Consider the following 16249-nt stretch of genomic DNA (forward strand, 5'->3'; position numbering starts at 1 on the left):
TCGTATTCATAAATAAAGCCCCCGCGTGCCCGTATTGCGCCTAGCCAGGGGTTTAACGGCCGCCGGCTGGTGCCGATGCGCACGTGCGGCGAAAGGGTGGCGAACGCAGCCGCGGGATCTCCGGAGAGAGCCGTTTCGGGGCGAAATGCCGGAGTTACGGCACCACGGAGGTGGCTGTATCAATTCTATTTGCGTTTGCGACGCGGAAGCCCGTTGATTCGAGAAGCCCATCGATCCGCCGCGTCGAAATTCACTTTCAGCCCGCTACCTGCCGAACTGCGAGATAAAGCGAGAGAGGCAGATAAATAGAGATAGAGAGAGAGAGACAGACAGAAGAATTGCTTTAGCTTTGTCACGTTCGTCCCGCCATTCGCGAAATGAATTATCGATTGAAATCAAAGTGGTCTTTAGATATTTACGAGAGCTCTGCAGGCGGAAGTGCGCGTCGAGAAATCGTCCGTTCTTCCGTCCCTCGCGTATAGCCGAAGCACCCTCACGGAATTTGTCGAGGCACTCGCGAACGAGACAGCGACGTTGTCTCGCGACAAACGCGAGTGCCGCTGTGATTGCTCCGCGACGCGAGCAAGAGGGATGATAATGTAGCCTCGCGACACAGAAGGGAAGATAGAAGGCGTGTTGCTGCTGCTGCTGCACGCCACTCTCGATCCCGTAACGCGCGGCGAAGTAATTTAAATACTAATCTCCATGACAGGACACGTTTCAATGTTACCGGATTAATAAAGGGGCGCGCCGTCCCGCGGCACGAATTACGGAAAGTTCCAAAGCGAAACTTGAAATTGCGCCACCCGCGCCGAGATCCGAATAAATACAAGTTCGAATTAAGCGTCGTATAATACAGCGACGCGCCGGGAAATTTACCCCGAGAGTGACGAAAGGGAAATTATCCGCGTATATGGACCGGCCACGTGAAAGGAGAGGAATTAACTTCAAAGGCACGAAGAGGATGAACTCGTTCAAAGCCCACCCTCCGATTCATCGGGGAGATGATCCGATAGTTCCGAACGACGGAATTCCGGGCATTCCTTTCGCCGCGGAAAAATATGCACAAACTTTCCGCACCTCCTCGATCAAAATCGCTCGCCTCAAGGCAGTCGAGGCACCCCTACCTCTCTCAAGTATCTTTTTGCTCGTAGCGAGTCAGAGGTACGCGTTTTCCCTCTCCCGACGCGCATTCCGCACCGCGGCGGAATTCACAACGGACATCCAGTCGACCTGGAAAAACTCGGGGATAATCGCGGCGGGAAACGGGGGAAACTCGAGTCGCCAAAGAGAGCGCGCAGTATAATGCAGCGGCGAGCGGAATATCGCGTTTCGCGATAACAATGAGGAGCGAATCCGCCATAATGGGACGGCACGAAGCAGTGCGGCGTGGCGCGGCGCGACGTGGCGTGGTGTACGCTCGTTTAGAATTCTGTGATAATTAACGCGACTACGTTCCCCCGATTAATTGGCCCGGGAGACCATCGCGGAAATTAATCCCGGAGGCAGTGCCGCGCGGAAAGGCACGCTGGCGGAATTTCGAAAGCAAAAGCGCCGCACGGACAATCGCGTTCCCGTTTCGGAAATATTTGCTGAGTACACCTTATTAAAATCGCCGAAGGCCGAAGCAATCGGCACGCCCGGGGGATGTGTGTTCCTGTTTTTCCTCTCCACTCGATTGCAATGAAATCCGCGTGTGCCGGTCATATTTTCGTCGACAAAAGGGACTCGTGCGGCATTCTCTCGATGACACAGCGATCGGAATAAAAAAAGCGGGGAAGGCGGAAAGGGAAGAGACTCAGAAATGGCATCGCGACGGACAGAGTGCGGGCCGGGTGGAATTTTCGTTTCGCCGAACCACAGGGTGCAGGGACAACGGGCGCATTTTTTCCTCTTTCCCCTTTCTCCTCGGTTTTCCTTTTTTCTTTTTTTCGATCTCTCTTTTTCGTCCTCCGGCGATGATTTATGGGGACGGCGCGGACGGTCTGCCGCTGTCTTTACTTTTATTACGTGCAAACCATTTACAGACGCCGTTCATTAGGGGGAGTGCCTTGATCGAGTGGACTGAAAGGAAAGTAATGACGTGCTCGTGGAGGCTATTGGTAACATGGAACAAGGTCGTTAAGACCGTGTCCCAGGGAGGATCCATCGATCTTCCGGAGCCTCGTCTCCGACTGTCAGTTTCAGGTTGCACGTTCGGGCACAGACAGCGTCGAGGCGCGCCGAGATCGAGGAGCGAGACTAACGAGGATGAGACGAAAAAAACAGTAATTTTTCAAGCGGTATCCCACGCGAATTTGTTGGGGGTGGAAGGGCGGCAAGGGAAGACAGAAAGATGGAATTACTCGCGTAATTATCATACGCTCTTTTCGTGTGCCTCCCCCTCATCAGGTCGTGATTAGTGAAGGCTTCCGCTCGACGTATCAGCATTTCGATCTCTCGAATCGCAAATCTGATCTCCGCAAGTCGAAGCTTGCCGAGGAATGACAGCACCTTCCGGTGGGCGAATTAAAAATGCAAATTTGCATCTCAGAAGAGAAGGAAAAGACAGCGGCGATTCTTCCAGCTTTATCCTTCACCCTCACTCCTCCTCAAATATTGTCGTTGAGTGTGGTCTCCGCAATTTTAATCGCGAACTGAAAAAGGAGCAAGCTAGCACGGCGGGTGACCTCGTAAAAAGGTGAACCCGGCGACGTTATACGAGCCGGAGAATCTCAGCGTCGACGTTAGGTACATCCCTTAACGCGATCGTTCCGCGCGCAGGGCGTCGTCCGCGCGTTAACGTTCGCCGTAACGTCCATGCCGGGCTTTACGTCTGTTCCGACGGTACGTACGCGCCCGAAGCTCTTGCATCCACCCATCCACTCACCCACCCTTCCCGTGGCACGGTTCGACGAACCCGCTCGGAAAAATGATCGGATATGCGGCGGAGGATGAACGGGCGCCGGCTGGATCGCGGCCAGGGAGAGTCTTCTCGCTCCTTTGACCGCTCCATCGGCCGAATCCGGGCCGCTGTATATCATCGATATCGCGGTCTGTGCCCCCTTTTCCCCTTTCCTCCTTTCTCTCGCCGTCCCGTTCGGATTCGCCGGTGAATCCCGGCAAACTAAATCGTCGACGAGAGAGAGAGAGAGAGAGAGAGAGAAAGCGAAATACGGGGAGGAAGTTAGATTGCGCCGACGGGGTGGGCGAAGGGGGGTACGGGCTGCCGGTCGGTCGGGCCGGAAGAAGCCCATTTCCGATGGAGACCAATCCCTCTTCCTTGTCAGTCAAGCGAGGCGAGGCCACTCGCGAAGCACATATCCCTGTTATATCCCTATTTTCAGGGGATGTCGAATCTCGCGCTCACCTAGATCCGATCGCAGCGCGAACCGGAACTCGATCCGAGAAATACCTGGGGTTGATTGCTCGCGCGGGTGCATCGGCGCGAAACGACGGCAACCACCCCTGGAGCGGAACCGGGGTCGACCACCACACCTACCCTTCCCCGGTGGCGGCAGCGAGCGAGCGTACCGAAAAATTAAATCGCCGCAGCGAGCACCGCAGTGCGGGCTCTCGGGTTTGAGCGGCCGCGAAGAGAGAACCGGAAGGAGACCTCGGAAATGCGAGGCTCGCGGGAGAAGCGGCCGACGCATCGCGAAAGCCGATGCGGTGCGCTCGATTAAACGTGTCATGCGATTTTATGCCATCGCGCCGTGAGTTTCCGTGACGGCGGAAGTAAGTCACTCGATAAAATAAAGATAAAGACGCGGGAATGTTTATTCCCGACGATTAATTAAATTCGAATGTAAATGAGCGAGAGATCGCGAAAGATTTTGTAGTTTCCAAATCAACATTTTTATCGATCATTCGATCGATATCGCGCACCACGGGAAGGGGCAGAATAAACGACTCTTTCCAGCAAAGAAAGAGAGAGAGAAAGAGAGACGAACGGTTGTATTCATGAACGCAATCGCTCGTGGTAATTTGACAAAGAAACGCGTTTTCCCTTATCGGTTCCGCGGCTCCTTGCGTGCTCGATTGAATATCGAACGTTGAATATTTAACGTTGGATAGCAATTGGCATTCGGAAACAGTTTGACGTTGCATTTCTTGATATGCACTCCTCGCTCTCTTTCGGGTTGCCTGCAGCCATCCATATTTATAGATCTTTAGGACGTGCGAAGCGAACATCGGCGTGGCCGCGCGCGGATTCCGCGCGGATCAACCCGCCAACGGACGCCACCCCCTAGCAACGCATCCCAGCGCGATCGCGTCCCGATGCATCCTCGTCGCCGTCGCAATTACGCGCCGCTCCTCTCCGCTTCCTTCCGTCTGACATATTTTCGCATCGCGGAATCCCCAGCATGATTCATGCGAATATGCTTCTCTGTTTAGCCCGGCAACACATTTGCTCAGTGCCGCTTGTTATCCGGAAGTTTAGCTGAAACCAACTACGTGCCGCGCTCTCCGCGTCACCTCGAGCGGAAATACGCCGTGCTTTACGGAACCGCATTCCGCGAGTGAACCCGCTTGGCACGGCGAGCACGTATCGCACGTTACTCTCTCAATTTCCCCCCTTGGTGAATTTTTATTTTGCATACACCTCCGCAAACACCGTGCGCGCAATGATCGACAATGGAAACGCCCGCTTCTGAAATTAGGCTTCGACTAGTTTTTAATAAAACTTGCTGCGGCGAATACTTGCTCCGAATGCTTCATGTAAAATTTTAATATGCATGGAATTATTCGTGTACAATTGGATATCGTGTCCAGTATTCGTCGGTAAAATATTTACAACGATCTAAAATCATTCACAATTTTCTTGTCTCTTTGAGATCTTATTATCAATCATGATTGTTATTACGTTTCTGGCGGCATATAGATAATCAACTTTATCTCGACGAGTTTTGTTCATTTCAAACTGCCTCGCCTTCCGGAAATTGAATATCTTTGATCGCATGAATATGCAGCACTGGAAACGCGCTCTCATATAATAATTACAACCGTATCTTAGTTTTCCGTTTCACTGCATCGCTATCGATGACCCGTGCAGCGAATGGATACGCCATGATATGGCTGCATTAACAGATTCGATCGACGCCTTTCTCGCCTTTCTCGAGATGGAAAGAAATGATTGCAGAGAGAATTTCTCATTCTCCATTTTAATTAAGTGATAACGCCGGCGGCCTTCATCTCGACAGACTCCTCGCGAGAAAGATAAATATATTGTTCCATATAAAAGACTCGTTACCAGCTTGTAAACATATTATCTGGCAATTAGCTGACACAACAATGGATATAATTGAGACGCTCGGGACGTCAAAGGCGCTTTCGAATGTGAAGAATTTCAATGGCGGTCCATAAAGCAATATCCTCGTATCGCGATTCTATTGCGCAAAACTTAATTCCACGACTTTGTCGGGGCTTCATTCGCGGATTTATCGAGGTACCGCGCGGCTCACCCGATACCTGGTTTTATCGACATTAATTGCCGAAATCGACCGCGAAGATTAATACTCCCGCGGAACATTTCAACGGTATAATGGCGCATTATCTCGTTGCAGAAACGACGCGCACGGGGATGGATCCGCGAGCTTCCCCGATGTTAAAATGATAATTAATTGCAATCGAGCATGCGGCATGCACGATATTGTGCGTGATTAGTCGATGGTAAATTAATACCGCGCGTTTTGTGCGCGAATAGATTGCGGAACGGACTTTGCGGTCAGCGCGCAAAAATCTCACGATCAACTGGCGTATCTCGCCGAACTATCGGAATTATTGCGCGAATATATTATAACTGTATGCGCCGATGCTGTGTGTGTGTGTATATATATGAACGATATGAAGTTTGGTCTTCCCTCTCACCGCTCCACAGTGGGCTAGAATCGAAAAAAGCTGGCCAAAGGTCGAATTTTTTCAACTCTTGGAAATCTGTGCATTTCGACCTTTTTTGATTCATGGATATCAGTATTTTCAAAAATGTGAATGGAGTTTCGTAGGAAAAATTTCCTTCCCATTAATCAACAATTAATAGGAGGCAACGCGTTAATGTTCCGAAAAACGAATTATGAATGAGTATAGGCTTATAGCTTACAATCTTGTATGCGGATGCAAGTACTTTTGCTTTTTACTCTATAAATAGAAGTGAAACTCTTTTCCCAAACAGTTATAACCATTAAAAATGTTTGTTCATCAATTTGTGTTAATCTAAGTTTTTGGTTTCTTAAAATATAAGAAAGAAGTAAAGTTCAATATCATTTTTTTTAAATAGCTGTAAAAGGCTGTTTGGGATTCTTGTTTTATCATCTTGTGTAGGATTCAAACTAAGTATTTCCGTTTGAATTGTGCACACCAACGCACACCTTTGCGTTATATACAGGATGTTTTATTTTAATTTTCATGTCGTAATAACTCGAAAATTTGGCGTTTTGGTAAAAAATGTTTGAAATGAAAGTTGTAGGTTTTTAAGTGAAGCATTACATAGCAATACCAGTATGACCTTGATAGTGTTGTCAAGATCATGTACAGATCACCGTGAAATTTTTAAATGCCGCGTAACGTACAACGCGGCGCAGTAGCGACTGTAACTTTCAAGCTTCATAACTTCGAAGTATTTAACGGATAAATACTTTGTTATAGTGTTCTGAAAAGCTCTTGAGGTAAGCTACAAAAATATCTAATGAAAACTGGAGGTTCCCATTTAAAACATTCAAGGTGACCTTTGCGTGACCTTGGCAACGCTATTCAAGGTCATACTAGTATTATTATCTAATACCTGATTTAAAACCCTATAACTTTTATTTGAAACATGTTTTTCTAAAACGTCATGTTTTCGAGTTATTACTTTTGGCCAGCTTTTTTCGAGTTTAGCCCACTGTGCGCTCCGGTGAACAATACGAGAAATTAGAACTAAATTAGAAATTAAAACGTTACAATCCTCAAAACGTGTTAAAACAATGTGATACAAAATGCGATACAATAATTAAATAATAAATAATAATAATAATAAATTCTTCTTTGCACATTGCAACAATAAGGCAAGATTGTTTTTAAGAGAGACCAAAACTCATGCATATATGTCTGATATTATAATAATACACAGGGGGTGACTCTTTCACGATGCAGATAACAACCAGTTGTAACGGAAACGATCGTATGTTGGTTGCAGCGAAGCTGGACGGCGTGAAGACATACATGAGGATACGGAGGGTGCCGAATCACTTGCAGGTGAAAGTTATTAAGTGGTTCGACTATCTGTGGCTGACGCAGAAGTGCTCCGACGAGGAGAAAGCAGTGAGTTGTCTTCCAGGTGGGTCCGAGTTTATGTTTACTAGCGAGATTCACGTGTAATTTGTCAGCTTTGCGATCGACAATTCTCCGACAGTGCATCGGATCGTGAGCAGATCCGATTGAAAATAAAAGAAGAATAAATTATTACCGAAGAACTAGTTCACGTTTCACTAATGAAATTATTCGCTTGATTAACATTTTCACGATAATTTGATCAGATTTCCTGGTTGCAATCGCGTTTTCTGTCACTTTGATTCCAGAAATAAACCAAGAATCAAAGTGTCAGATGAAAAAAATCCAGGAGCTAGGAAGCAAAATCAGGTTGTATTAAGTAAGCGCAAAAGTCTCAAATTCATAAGGATGATAATTTATTCAGCGATGTGTCTTGTAGGCACATCTGGACCGTAACACTGGATGCTGTGTGTATTATACTATATATTCTCTCCGCATATCTACAATGTATTCCAGGCATAAATGTGCCTGGAATAATTTAATGAAATAAAGAGCACCTTGGAGCGCGAAAGATGAAAATCTCAGTATGGAAAGATAAATGGTTCGTTTAAAATTTGAGAAACGCGCGCGGGAACGGGAAACACGGGCGGAACGCTACGGTATGCACCGGCGGCGAATTATTTTACGTAAACTCGGTAAAGCTGTTCGAGCACGTATCGGTTATTTTTGCAACAGGAAATTTTTAATGTCGGCCGCAACAAAATGCGGAAATAAAAATCGAACGATGTAACGAAAACGCGATTGCTTATTTGCGTATCAATCATTCACGTCCGCGCGCGTCGCCGGCCAGTTGTCGTTATTAATGTTTAATGCGGAATATTTTAAATAAACGCGCGCGTGCTCGCGCAAACATACATTTCCGTAAAATGCGAAATATACCTGTTATACCATAAAAATTGGACGTGCGCGCGCGCTACGAGATCGCAGCTTTATGGTATTATACAAATCCGACACCGGCGCGCAGCCCAGTTAAGCTATTTTGCAAACGTGTAACTTAACGAACATGCAATTAACGTGAGAGTCTTGTCGCGAGCAAGAAAGAGAGAGATGGGGGCAGGGGTGGAAGAGAGAAAGGGAGAGAGATGGAGAGAATTCCTGGTGAAGCCCTTCCGTTTCTAACTCTAATTTATTACTCAAATAACGGCGATTCTAAGTTACGCCGAACGAAGTGCTTACGGGTAATGAAACGATACCACCGCCCACCCACTCTCCCTTCCTCTCGGCTACTCAGTGTTGGCGTATAATTTCACGGGAAACATTTGATCTCCGTAACCGTCAGCGGGATCTGTAAACTAAAATGCGAGCAAAACCGGCGCATAAGCGGTATATGTACGTGTACGGTTACCAACGTCGTCGCATTCACCCTCCCTCACCCCCCATCCCCCTAGTGCAAACTAGTGCACGAGAGCAAACATTGTTGTGTATGAATTTTCGTCGCGAAAGAGAGGAAAAAAAAGAGAAAGCGAGACAGAAAGAGAAAGAGAGAGAAATGTGCACTGAAAGTTTTTGCGGAGCGCAGTCAAAATGAAAATTTACTAATTTGTTTCGCACGCGCTATAGAGACGCTATAGATACCCACCCCCATCAGCTCTCTCTCTCTCTCTTTCTCTCTTGTTAAATTCGTAATTTGTGGTTCAATGAAAAAATAGCCACACCTTTTCCTCCCTTATTTAAAACACCCGTCTTACTTACGTTCACATGAACGAAATCTGATTAATACGCAGAAAAGTCAGCGTGACGGTAACGCGCAGCTTGTACCCGTCCGTTATTATCGCACCGCCGCGGGTGTATCGCGACAATTTATTTCCACGGTACGTAAACGTATTTACTCCGAAAGTAATGATCGCGCCCGCGCCGAGATTTACGCCGACAAGTGTGTATTCTTGATAAATTTTACGACGGTTCTCTTTCATTTTTTTATTGCTGTTTGCTCGTGTACACATGAAGGGAGGGGGTGGGAGAGTGCACTTCCGCAGCCGATTCCGCGGACGGCGCATCTCGCCGATCGCGAAGCGAAACGATATTATTGCCAGGAACGCCCCATTAAAATCCCCGTAAAAGCGGCGTAATAGTAATAATAATAATACCACCGACCGTTCGCATCGTGCATCGTAAAACAGGCTGCAACGTAAAACACGCGAGCGTGTTTAGAACGTAACAAACTCAGTTCCGTAGAATCGTATCGAGTAACGCGCGCGGAAGTTGAAATTTACTGCACCTGGATGTGCGTACATGGAGCGCTTTAACGCTACGTCGTCGAGAGCTTCTCTCGCTCTCGGAGAACCGTCCGTTTTTCCTATTCAAGTTTTCGAGTCGCGAGTACGACGTGGTTTGTATTTTCTTTCATTTGTGGAAACTTTGGCTAATTTTTCACGTGGCGAGCGAGCGCGGGGTAGACCGCGTTCCTTTGCAGCACGACTGTAAAATTTCATATCTCTTTTCTCCTGGCAATTGCTCTGTTTACGAGAGCGCAGCGGGTAGGAGAGGCGCTGTAATAAAGCGGGGGCGGATTTTATAATACATTGGACCTACCGCGCGAGTTCCTTTGTTCCTTAAAATCAAATAAAAAGAGAGGGCGGACGGGAGCGACATTGTTTCGCTCGATAGCTCATCACGATTTTATACACGGCTCGTACATGATGCGCTCCCGCGCATAATAAGCCCTTTTAATGCGAGAGAGAGATTCACTTTGCAACTGGTTTCTTTATTTAAATAAAGAAATCGGAGATTGCCGGCGCGCGACGTTAAAGGAGAAATAAATAGCGAAAAAGCAAAGTTGTTTCCCGCGACGCCGGAAATGCTCTCACCTTTCAAGAGAATTTTTTCCATTCGGGAAACCATCTTGCTCGAACTCGCAAGACACGATTTTTGCAAAATTGTCGAACAATGTAGAGCGAGAGGGGAGGGTTGGAAAATTAAATATTGAAATGTATCGATAGACTCGTGTCGAAGCGAACACGTCGCAAAATCATGTCGAAAGCTGCTAAACGGGAAACACGAAATACATTTTCCTTTTTAACGCAACACTGACGTTTCCCGATGAATAATCGGGCTGAATCCTTACTTCTGATACGTTACATTTGCCTCGACATCGTAAATCGATATCAAGCCGCGCTTTTAGCGGAGCTTTCATGGATTCTTCCCCCTTAAGAGAGGATCGAAAGTTCAAATTCCGCTGTCTGAATTTTCTCGGCCTATTTCCGCTCGGATCCGCTTCATCAAGATGCTAAAACGTATGCTAAAAAGGTATAAGCAGCAAGCGCATCGACCAATCGCGATTGAGATTTCAAAGCGCATTAATTTTAAGAGACCAAGCTACATCCTCATCGCAATTAGTCGATTCGCTTAATATTCAAGTCTTAATTGCGCATAATGTTTTACAAATATGTGCTGTCATATATTACATACGACTCACGGTTATATCACGCACGCGTTTTTGTGCGCGGGCGACTATTACTCGGCTTGCGGGCAGCGCGCGCAAGAGACGAGCAATTAGGCCGCATTATGCGTGATATCGAGGTGCGCGCGATACGCGCGACGAAGTACACGCGTGCGAAAAATGCACTCGTTCGTTCGGCGCTCGCTCTCGCGCATTCGCAATTCGTTTAGCGTGAAATTTGCGGCACTCGCGCGTTAATTACCGTAACGACGCCAATATTGCCGTAATAACAATGGAAACGTCGTGGCGCACTCACAGCAATGGCTGACGTATTTCCGGGTTAACTGGCAATTTCTGGCGCGCGCACGCTGCCATTATTATATCGGCAATAATAGGAACAACGGTAAGCTTTATCCAGTTAATCAAGGTCCCGCGCGGAAAATGCACGCGCGCGCGTGTCGCGGTCAGTCAATAAATCTTATTTTACCGTTGCCGTCACTCTGGTCCGCATGATTATTAATAACTCGATATTTACCGCAACAGGCGGTTAATCAGGCATATTTGTTTATTAATTAACGGCATTTTCAGTCGGAAACCCATTTGTACAGACACCGACACTGCCGCGAGTCGCGTCAGACCGAGTCGGTTTCAATTGTTGACAGTTGTTTCATTAATATTTCATCGAGTGTAAATAAGAAATAATTAGTGGTCACAAGCGGTAATAAATAATAAATGAACAATAAATCTCTTCGCAAAGCATTTTCCGAGAAGAATAACTGGGCGTTAAAATCAACAGAGCACCGGTACAATGAGAATTTTTCCGCTTTTATTATGACTTCCAGAGAAAGTAATTTAATAATATTAATAAAAATGTAAATAACGTAATGAAAAAAATATACTTTGGTGAAAATCATGAATGATCACGTTGAATTTATAATTTATAATATTGTAAACTTTATTACTTTTTACTTAATTGTGACAGCATTTTATTGACATGTATGTCTCCCTTAAATTTACGATTTGACGCGCGATTCTTATCTTTATCGCTCGCAACTTTCGCTTCCGGAGAGTGCTTCCGGCGTCGCGCGTTCGCGGCCGCAAATTGCACAGTTCCGCCTAATTGCTGCAAGTTCCCACCGAATCCCTTCGCACCCTCCACGAAAGATAAGTTCAACAAAGTGCCTCCGGCTAATGAGATGTCGCCTTTGGAAAAACAGGCGCGATCCCTTTCACCCTGCACTGGAACTACCACCCTCACACTTCGCAGTTGCGGAAGTTGGGAAGTGTCACGCGACATGGAGCAACAAAAACGGTTTTTTGGCACTTCCAACTTTCGCCGGTCGATGTTGGTTGGTTGGCGCGATGCTACCGTGTAAATCGATCCGCGCAAAAATTTCATTAGAGCCATTGCGCAACGCAAAACAGATAGATAGATAGAGGGAGAGAGAGGGAGGAAGAGGGAGAGAGATCCAGATACTGCGCGCGGCCTGGATATAGTATAAATGTATAATACAAAGAAAAAAAAGGAAGATAAGAACTCGCGTGGCGTGTAGCTTCTCGCGGGTAGCACCGCCACACTAGTTAAACCGAAAATATTGCACCGTGCTATCTCGCTATATATTATACAACCTGTTGTACGGAGAACCGCGTCGCTCCACGTGGTGGTTCCACCACGTAGGATGCGTTTTTCGCACAGGGAAAGCGCGAGATTCGCTCCCACCGTTTTTCACTCCCAAGAACTTTCGTTGGAATTTTCTCTTTCGACGACTGACTACTCTCCCTCTGCGCGCGATTAATTCTCGTTTCTCGCGCGCGTTCCAGACAAGCTGAAGGCAGAGATCGCGATAAACGTGCACCTGGACACGCTGAGGAGGGTCGAGATCTTCCAGAACACGGAGGCCGGCTTCCTGTGCGAGCTGGTGCTGCGATTACGGCCCGTTCTTTTCTCACCCGGAGACTACATCTGCCGCAAAGGTAAGATCACGGAGAGAGAGGATTGTTCCCTTTCACAGCTATCCTCGAGCGTGCCCCGACGGTCAAGGCAAACATCTCGCGCAGATACTCGCAACTACACACTGTGTTCCTCAGTTTGCCGCGAAATAGTTTATTTAATTCCATGTGCAGATGATTAATTCAATTTAGGGACAAAATTGCCGTCATAGTGCAGAACAATTAACTTAATTTAACGGATGGTTATTTAATCCAGTGACCCAACTACCATTGTAGAGACTAATGGAAGTAATATGATACCTTAAAGTAAGATGATATTACCTCGAGTAAATTCTAAAACCTCATTGTTGGCATCGGGATCGTACTCCCATCATCGTTTATGGTTCCCCGGAAGTATGAATCCTGGCGAACTTCCCGGACCACGCGCGATTCCTCCCGGACTCGGCGTGTCCTGCTTACGAAAGCAGCGTTGGAAGTACGCCAAATGACGTAGCGCGGGTGTGAAAAACGGTTGTCCGGCTGCTCTTTCTTTTCTACACTTTCGCTGGCGGGAAAAAAAAACCGTCGGCGCCAGACGAATATTTCTGCTTGGTGGCGAAAAAGCGATCGTCGTGTTCGTTACCAACGCGCCGCAAGGAAAGTGGTAATTACTTCAGTGCAGTTCGGTTGCGTGCGGAAAATCGACTCGCAAATTCGAACGATCGCCATCGAATAGTTTCCAATTTGGTCTTCTCTCTGGAATTTTATTCCCCTGACAAACGCAGAAGCACCGAACGTTGTTGCAAAACGACGAAGAACTTGATGGAACTGGATTTTAACGGATAATTTGAACGAGTTTGGCGTTCCGCGTTAATAAATTCAGTTCAATAATTTTACTCTTGTAATACAAGCTCAATTTAAAAAAGAAATTCCTACGTTAGGATTACAAAAATAATTTCCCATTTTTTTCGAGCCTTCGACGCCGCGACACGATTTTGCGATAAAAATTCATGATTGTTCTCAGAAGCAACAGCCACTCTTCCGGCGGCTTCGAAAATTCGCGCGTTTCGTTAAAGAAGAAAATTCGCCAGAATGACTTTCGACGTCCAATTCCGCTAACTTGGTTCGCGAATATTTATGGCGCGCAATAAGGGTCCTTGCTCGAAATCGCGCGCGAGTAAAAGCGCAGTCCTGCGCTATTGTCTCGCATTTACCCCGGCCTGCAGTCACGTTTTAATACTTCCCGACGTCGTAATGTCGACCGGACACGGTTTTCTCGGACCGCGAGTGGCCAGGCGTATAATTTCGACTGGCCCTTAAGGTCCAAGGTCCGAGGACCGACGTCATTTCCCTGCGGAGCCGCTCGTTTTCCCTCCACTTTGCCGTCTCGGCTAGACGCGAGCGACGGTTTTCCGCTTTTCACTGCCGGTGGGAACGACCGCCGCATGTGTCTAGGAATTCTGTCCGCCAGTACGACGCCACCCCCTTTGATGGAGCATGGGGATGGCGGTGACATCTTTGTGCTTCTCCGCGATTACCGTCGGAATTATGATGTGGCGATACTACTCGTCGGACAATGGATGACTGCACACCGACACTGCGTCGAATTGCACCTCTGTTGCGCGCCCCCTCCCACCCCATGACCGCTATTTCAGTCTACACAGGAGTCGATTAATTTGAACGGCAATTTTATATTTTCTTTTTGTCTCGTTTCTATTTTTTTTTATTTTAAAGGCGGAAGCGAGAAACGAGGGAATTGTAAGTAAGACTGATCAGTTCTTATCTTCTCGTTGTACTTTTTCGTATCGCCCCTATAGGGGGATTATCGCAGGGGACGCATCCACATGATGCTTAATAATGGCGGCAGTCATGGTGGTGGAATGATACAGGGCACCATTACGTCGGCTCCCATCCCCATATACTTCCTCGAGTAGAACAAGATTGTTGCACTCTGACCAATGGCATCTACGTTGATCATCTTTACGGGGACGCATAAAAAGAATACTACGACAAAAAGTTGGGTTTTATGTTAAGACGTTAAGTACATTCGCAGAGAACTCTCGAACAGCTCTGCGTTCTTACTCACGTTTCTCGTGTTATACCAGAAGTTTCAAGAGATAGATCGTGAACAATTGCGAGATAAATCGGAATACAATTAAAGAGCAAATGTCTTAGTTAAATCAAAGATTCTAATTAAATAGATCAGGAACAAGCGAAAAATATTACATAACTAGCAATTTCAGAAATTCTCCAAGTAAAAATATTAATTTATTACAAAATAACCAACACGTCACAGAGGCTCGAAAAACAACAAAAATAATAAAAATACTGAAGCTATTAAATAAAATCCCTAATTGCATTTAACACTTAGACTGCTCCCGATATATGATAATACATGATATATGATGTGATAAATGAATTTCCACACGAACCCCATAACCCTATATATCTGACGATTTTGATAAAACTTAAGAAGAAATGACTTTACCAACTATCCCCAGAAACTGACTGAAAATGAAACAATCACTCGTACATACTAATGCAAAAAACAAAATTAATGCAGAAAACATTATCACCGATTCGCTCTGTAAATGAGTCCAAGGGTCAAAATGCCAAAGAAGTTCAACATATTTATAAAAGCTCGGTCTTATCCGAGAAACGTTCGAAATTGCTCATTACGTCAGCAACTACTAATTAGCGAATGCTTCAGTTGTGACTCTTGCGTGATTGCAGGTGAGGTGGGAAAGGAGATGTATATAGTGAATAGAGGCCGGCTGCAGGTGGTGGCTGACAACGGGAAGACGGTGCTCGCCACCCTTAAGGCGGGTTCCTACTTCGGGGAGATCAGCATTCTCAATATGGGGACCGCAGGTAAAGAGTGCGGTAAATATTCCAAACGGACCAGGGGCCCGTGAGCTGTCCCCCTTCGTTTTTCACGATCACGTTTTCACGTTTCACGTTCTTACCACTCTGTGAGAGGGCAAGCCGTCGAGCCGGTATGAGCCGAATGATCTGAAAACGATCTCTCCAGCAATTCTATTTTCACTATCTCTCTTTTGTTACTCGCAGACTTGTCCCACTTGTCGATCTTCACCTTTCTCGACCAATCGACGCGATCGACGTTCACGCAACGACGTTGCCGCACCGCAAAACGATTATCCCTCGAATACGCCGCTCGCCAATTTACAAAATTAATCGGATTAATATTAAAATGCGGGATTTCTCGTCATTTTGTTTCGGAGAAAGCCGTTATGAATATTATATTTTCTACGGTTTATTTTTATCTTTTTTTTTCTCTTGCAGCTAAAAATATCGCTCTCTCTCTTTCTCTCTTGAGAGAATATTTAAAATAAATCCCTTCAAATTAGGCAAGCTTTATTGCTTCTGTTTTCGCGGATTTACGATATATATCTCTTGGAAAGACAAGCTTTACCCACTTGCCTGTAATCGATACTGCATTACTTATCGCGGACAATTTCAGCACGAGGCACAGTTCCATTATTATCACATCCGTCGCGAGATTTATGGTCCACGAATTTGCCGCAAATTTGCTGGTGAAACCCGGCTATTTGAGTTCGTAATTTTGCTCGTTTTACGCGCGAATCGTGTCACTTCACACCGAATGAAACTCGAATAAATAGCCGCAGCTCTCTA

General features: G+C 46.3%; 1 protein-coding gene across 1 annotated transcript in view; it reads left to right on the forward strand.

The window, feature by feature from the left end:
* LOC105280865 overlaps positions 1-16249 on the forward strand; it is a 190461-nt gene that overhangs the window by 150078 nt on the left and 24134 nt on the right. The window contains exons 10-12 of the mRNA XM_026973194.1: positions 7154-7294; positions 12488-12640; positions 15329-15466. Of these exons, the coding sequence (XP_026828995.1) occupies positions 7154-7294; positions 12488-12640; positions 15329-15466 (432 nt within the window). The remainder of the gene's footprint in view (positions 1-7153; positions 7295-12487; positions 12641-15328; positions 15467-16249) is intronic.

The sequence above is a fragment of the Ooceraea biroi genome, chromosome 1, assembly GCF_003672135.1.
Source record: "Ooceraea biroi isolate clonal line C1 chromosome 1, Obir_v5.4, whole genome shotgun sequence".
In the NCBI taxonomy this organism is placed as follows: domain Eukaryota; kingdom Metazoa; phylum Arthropoda; class Insecta; order Hymenoptera; family Formicidae; genus Ooceraea; species Ooceraea biroi.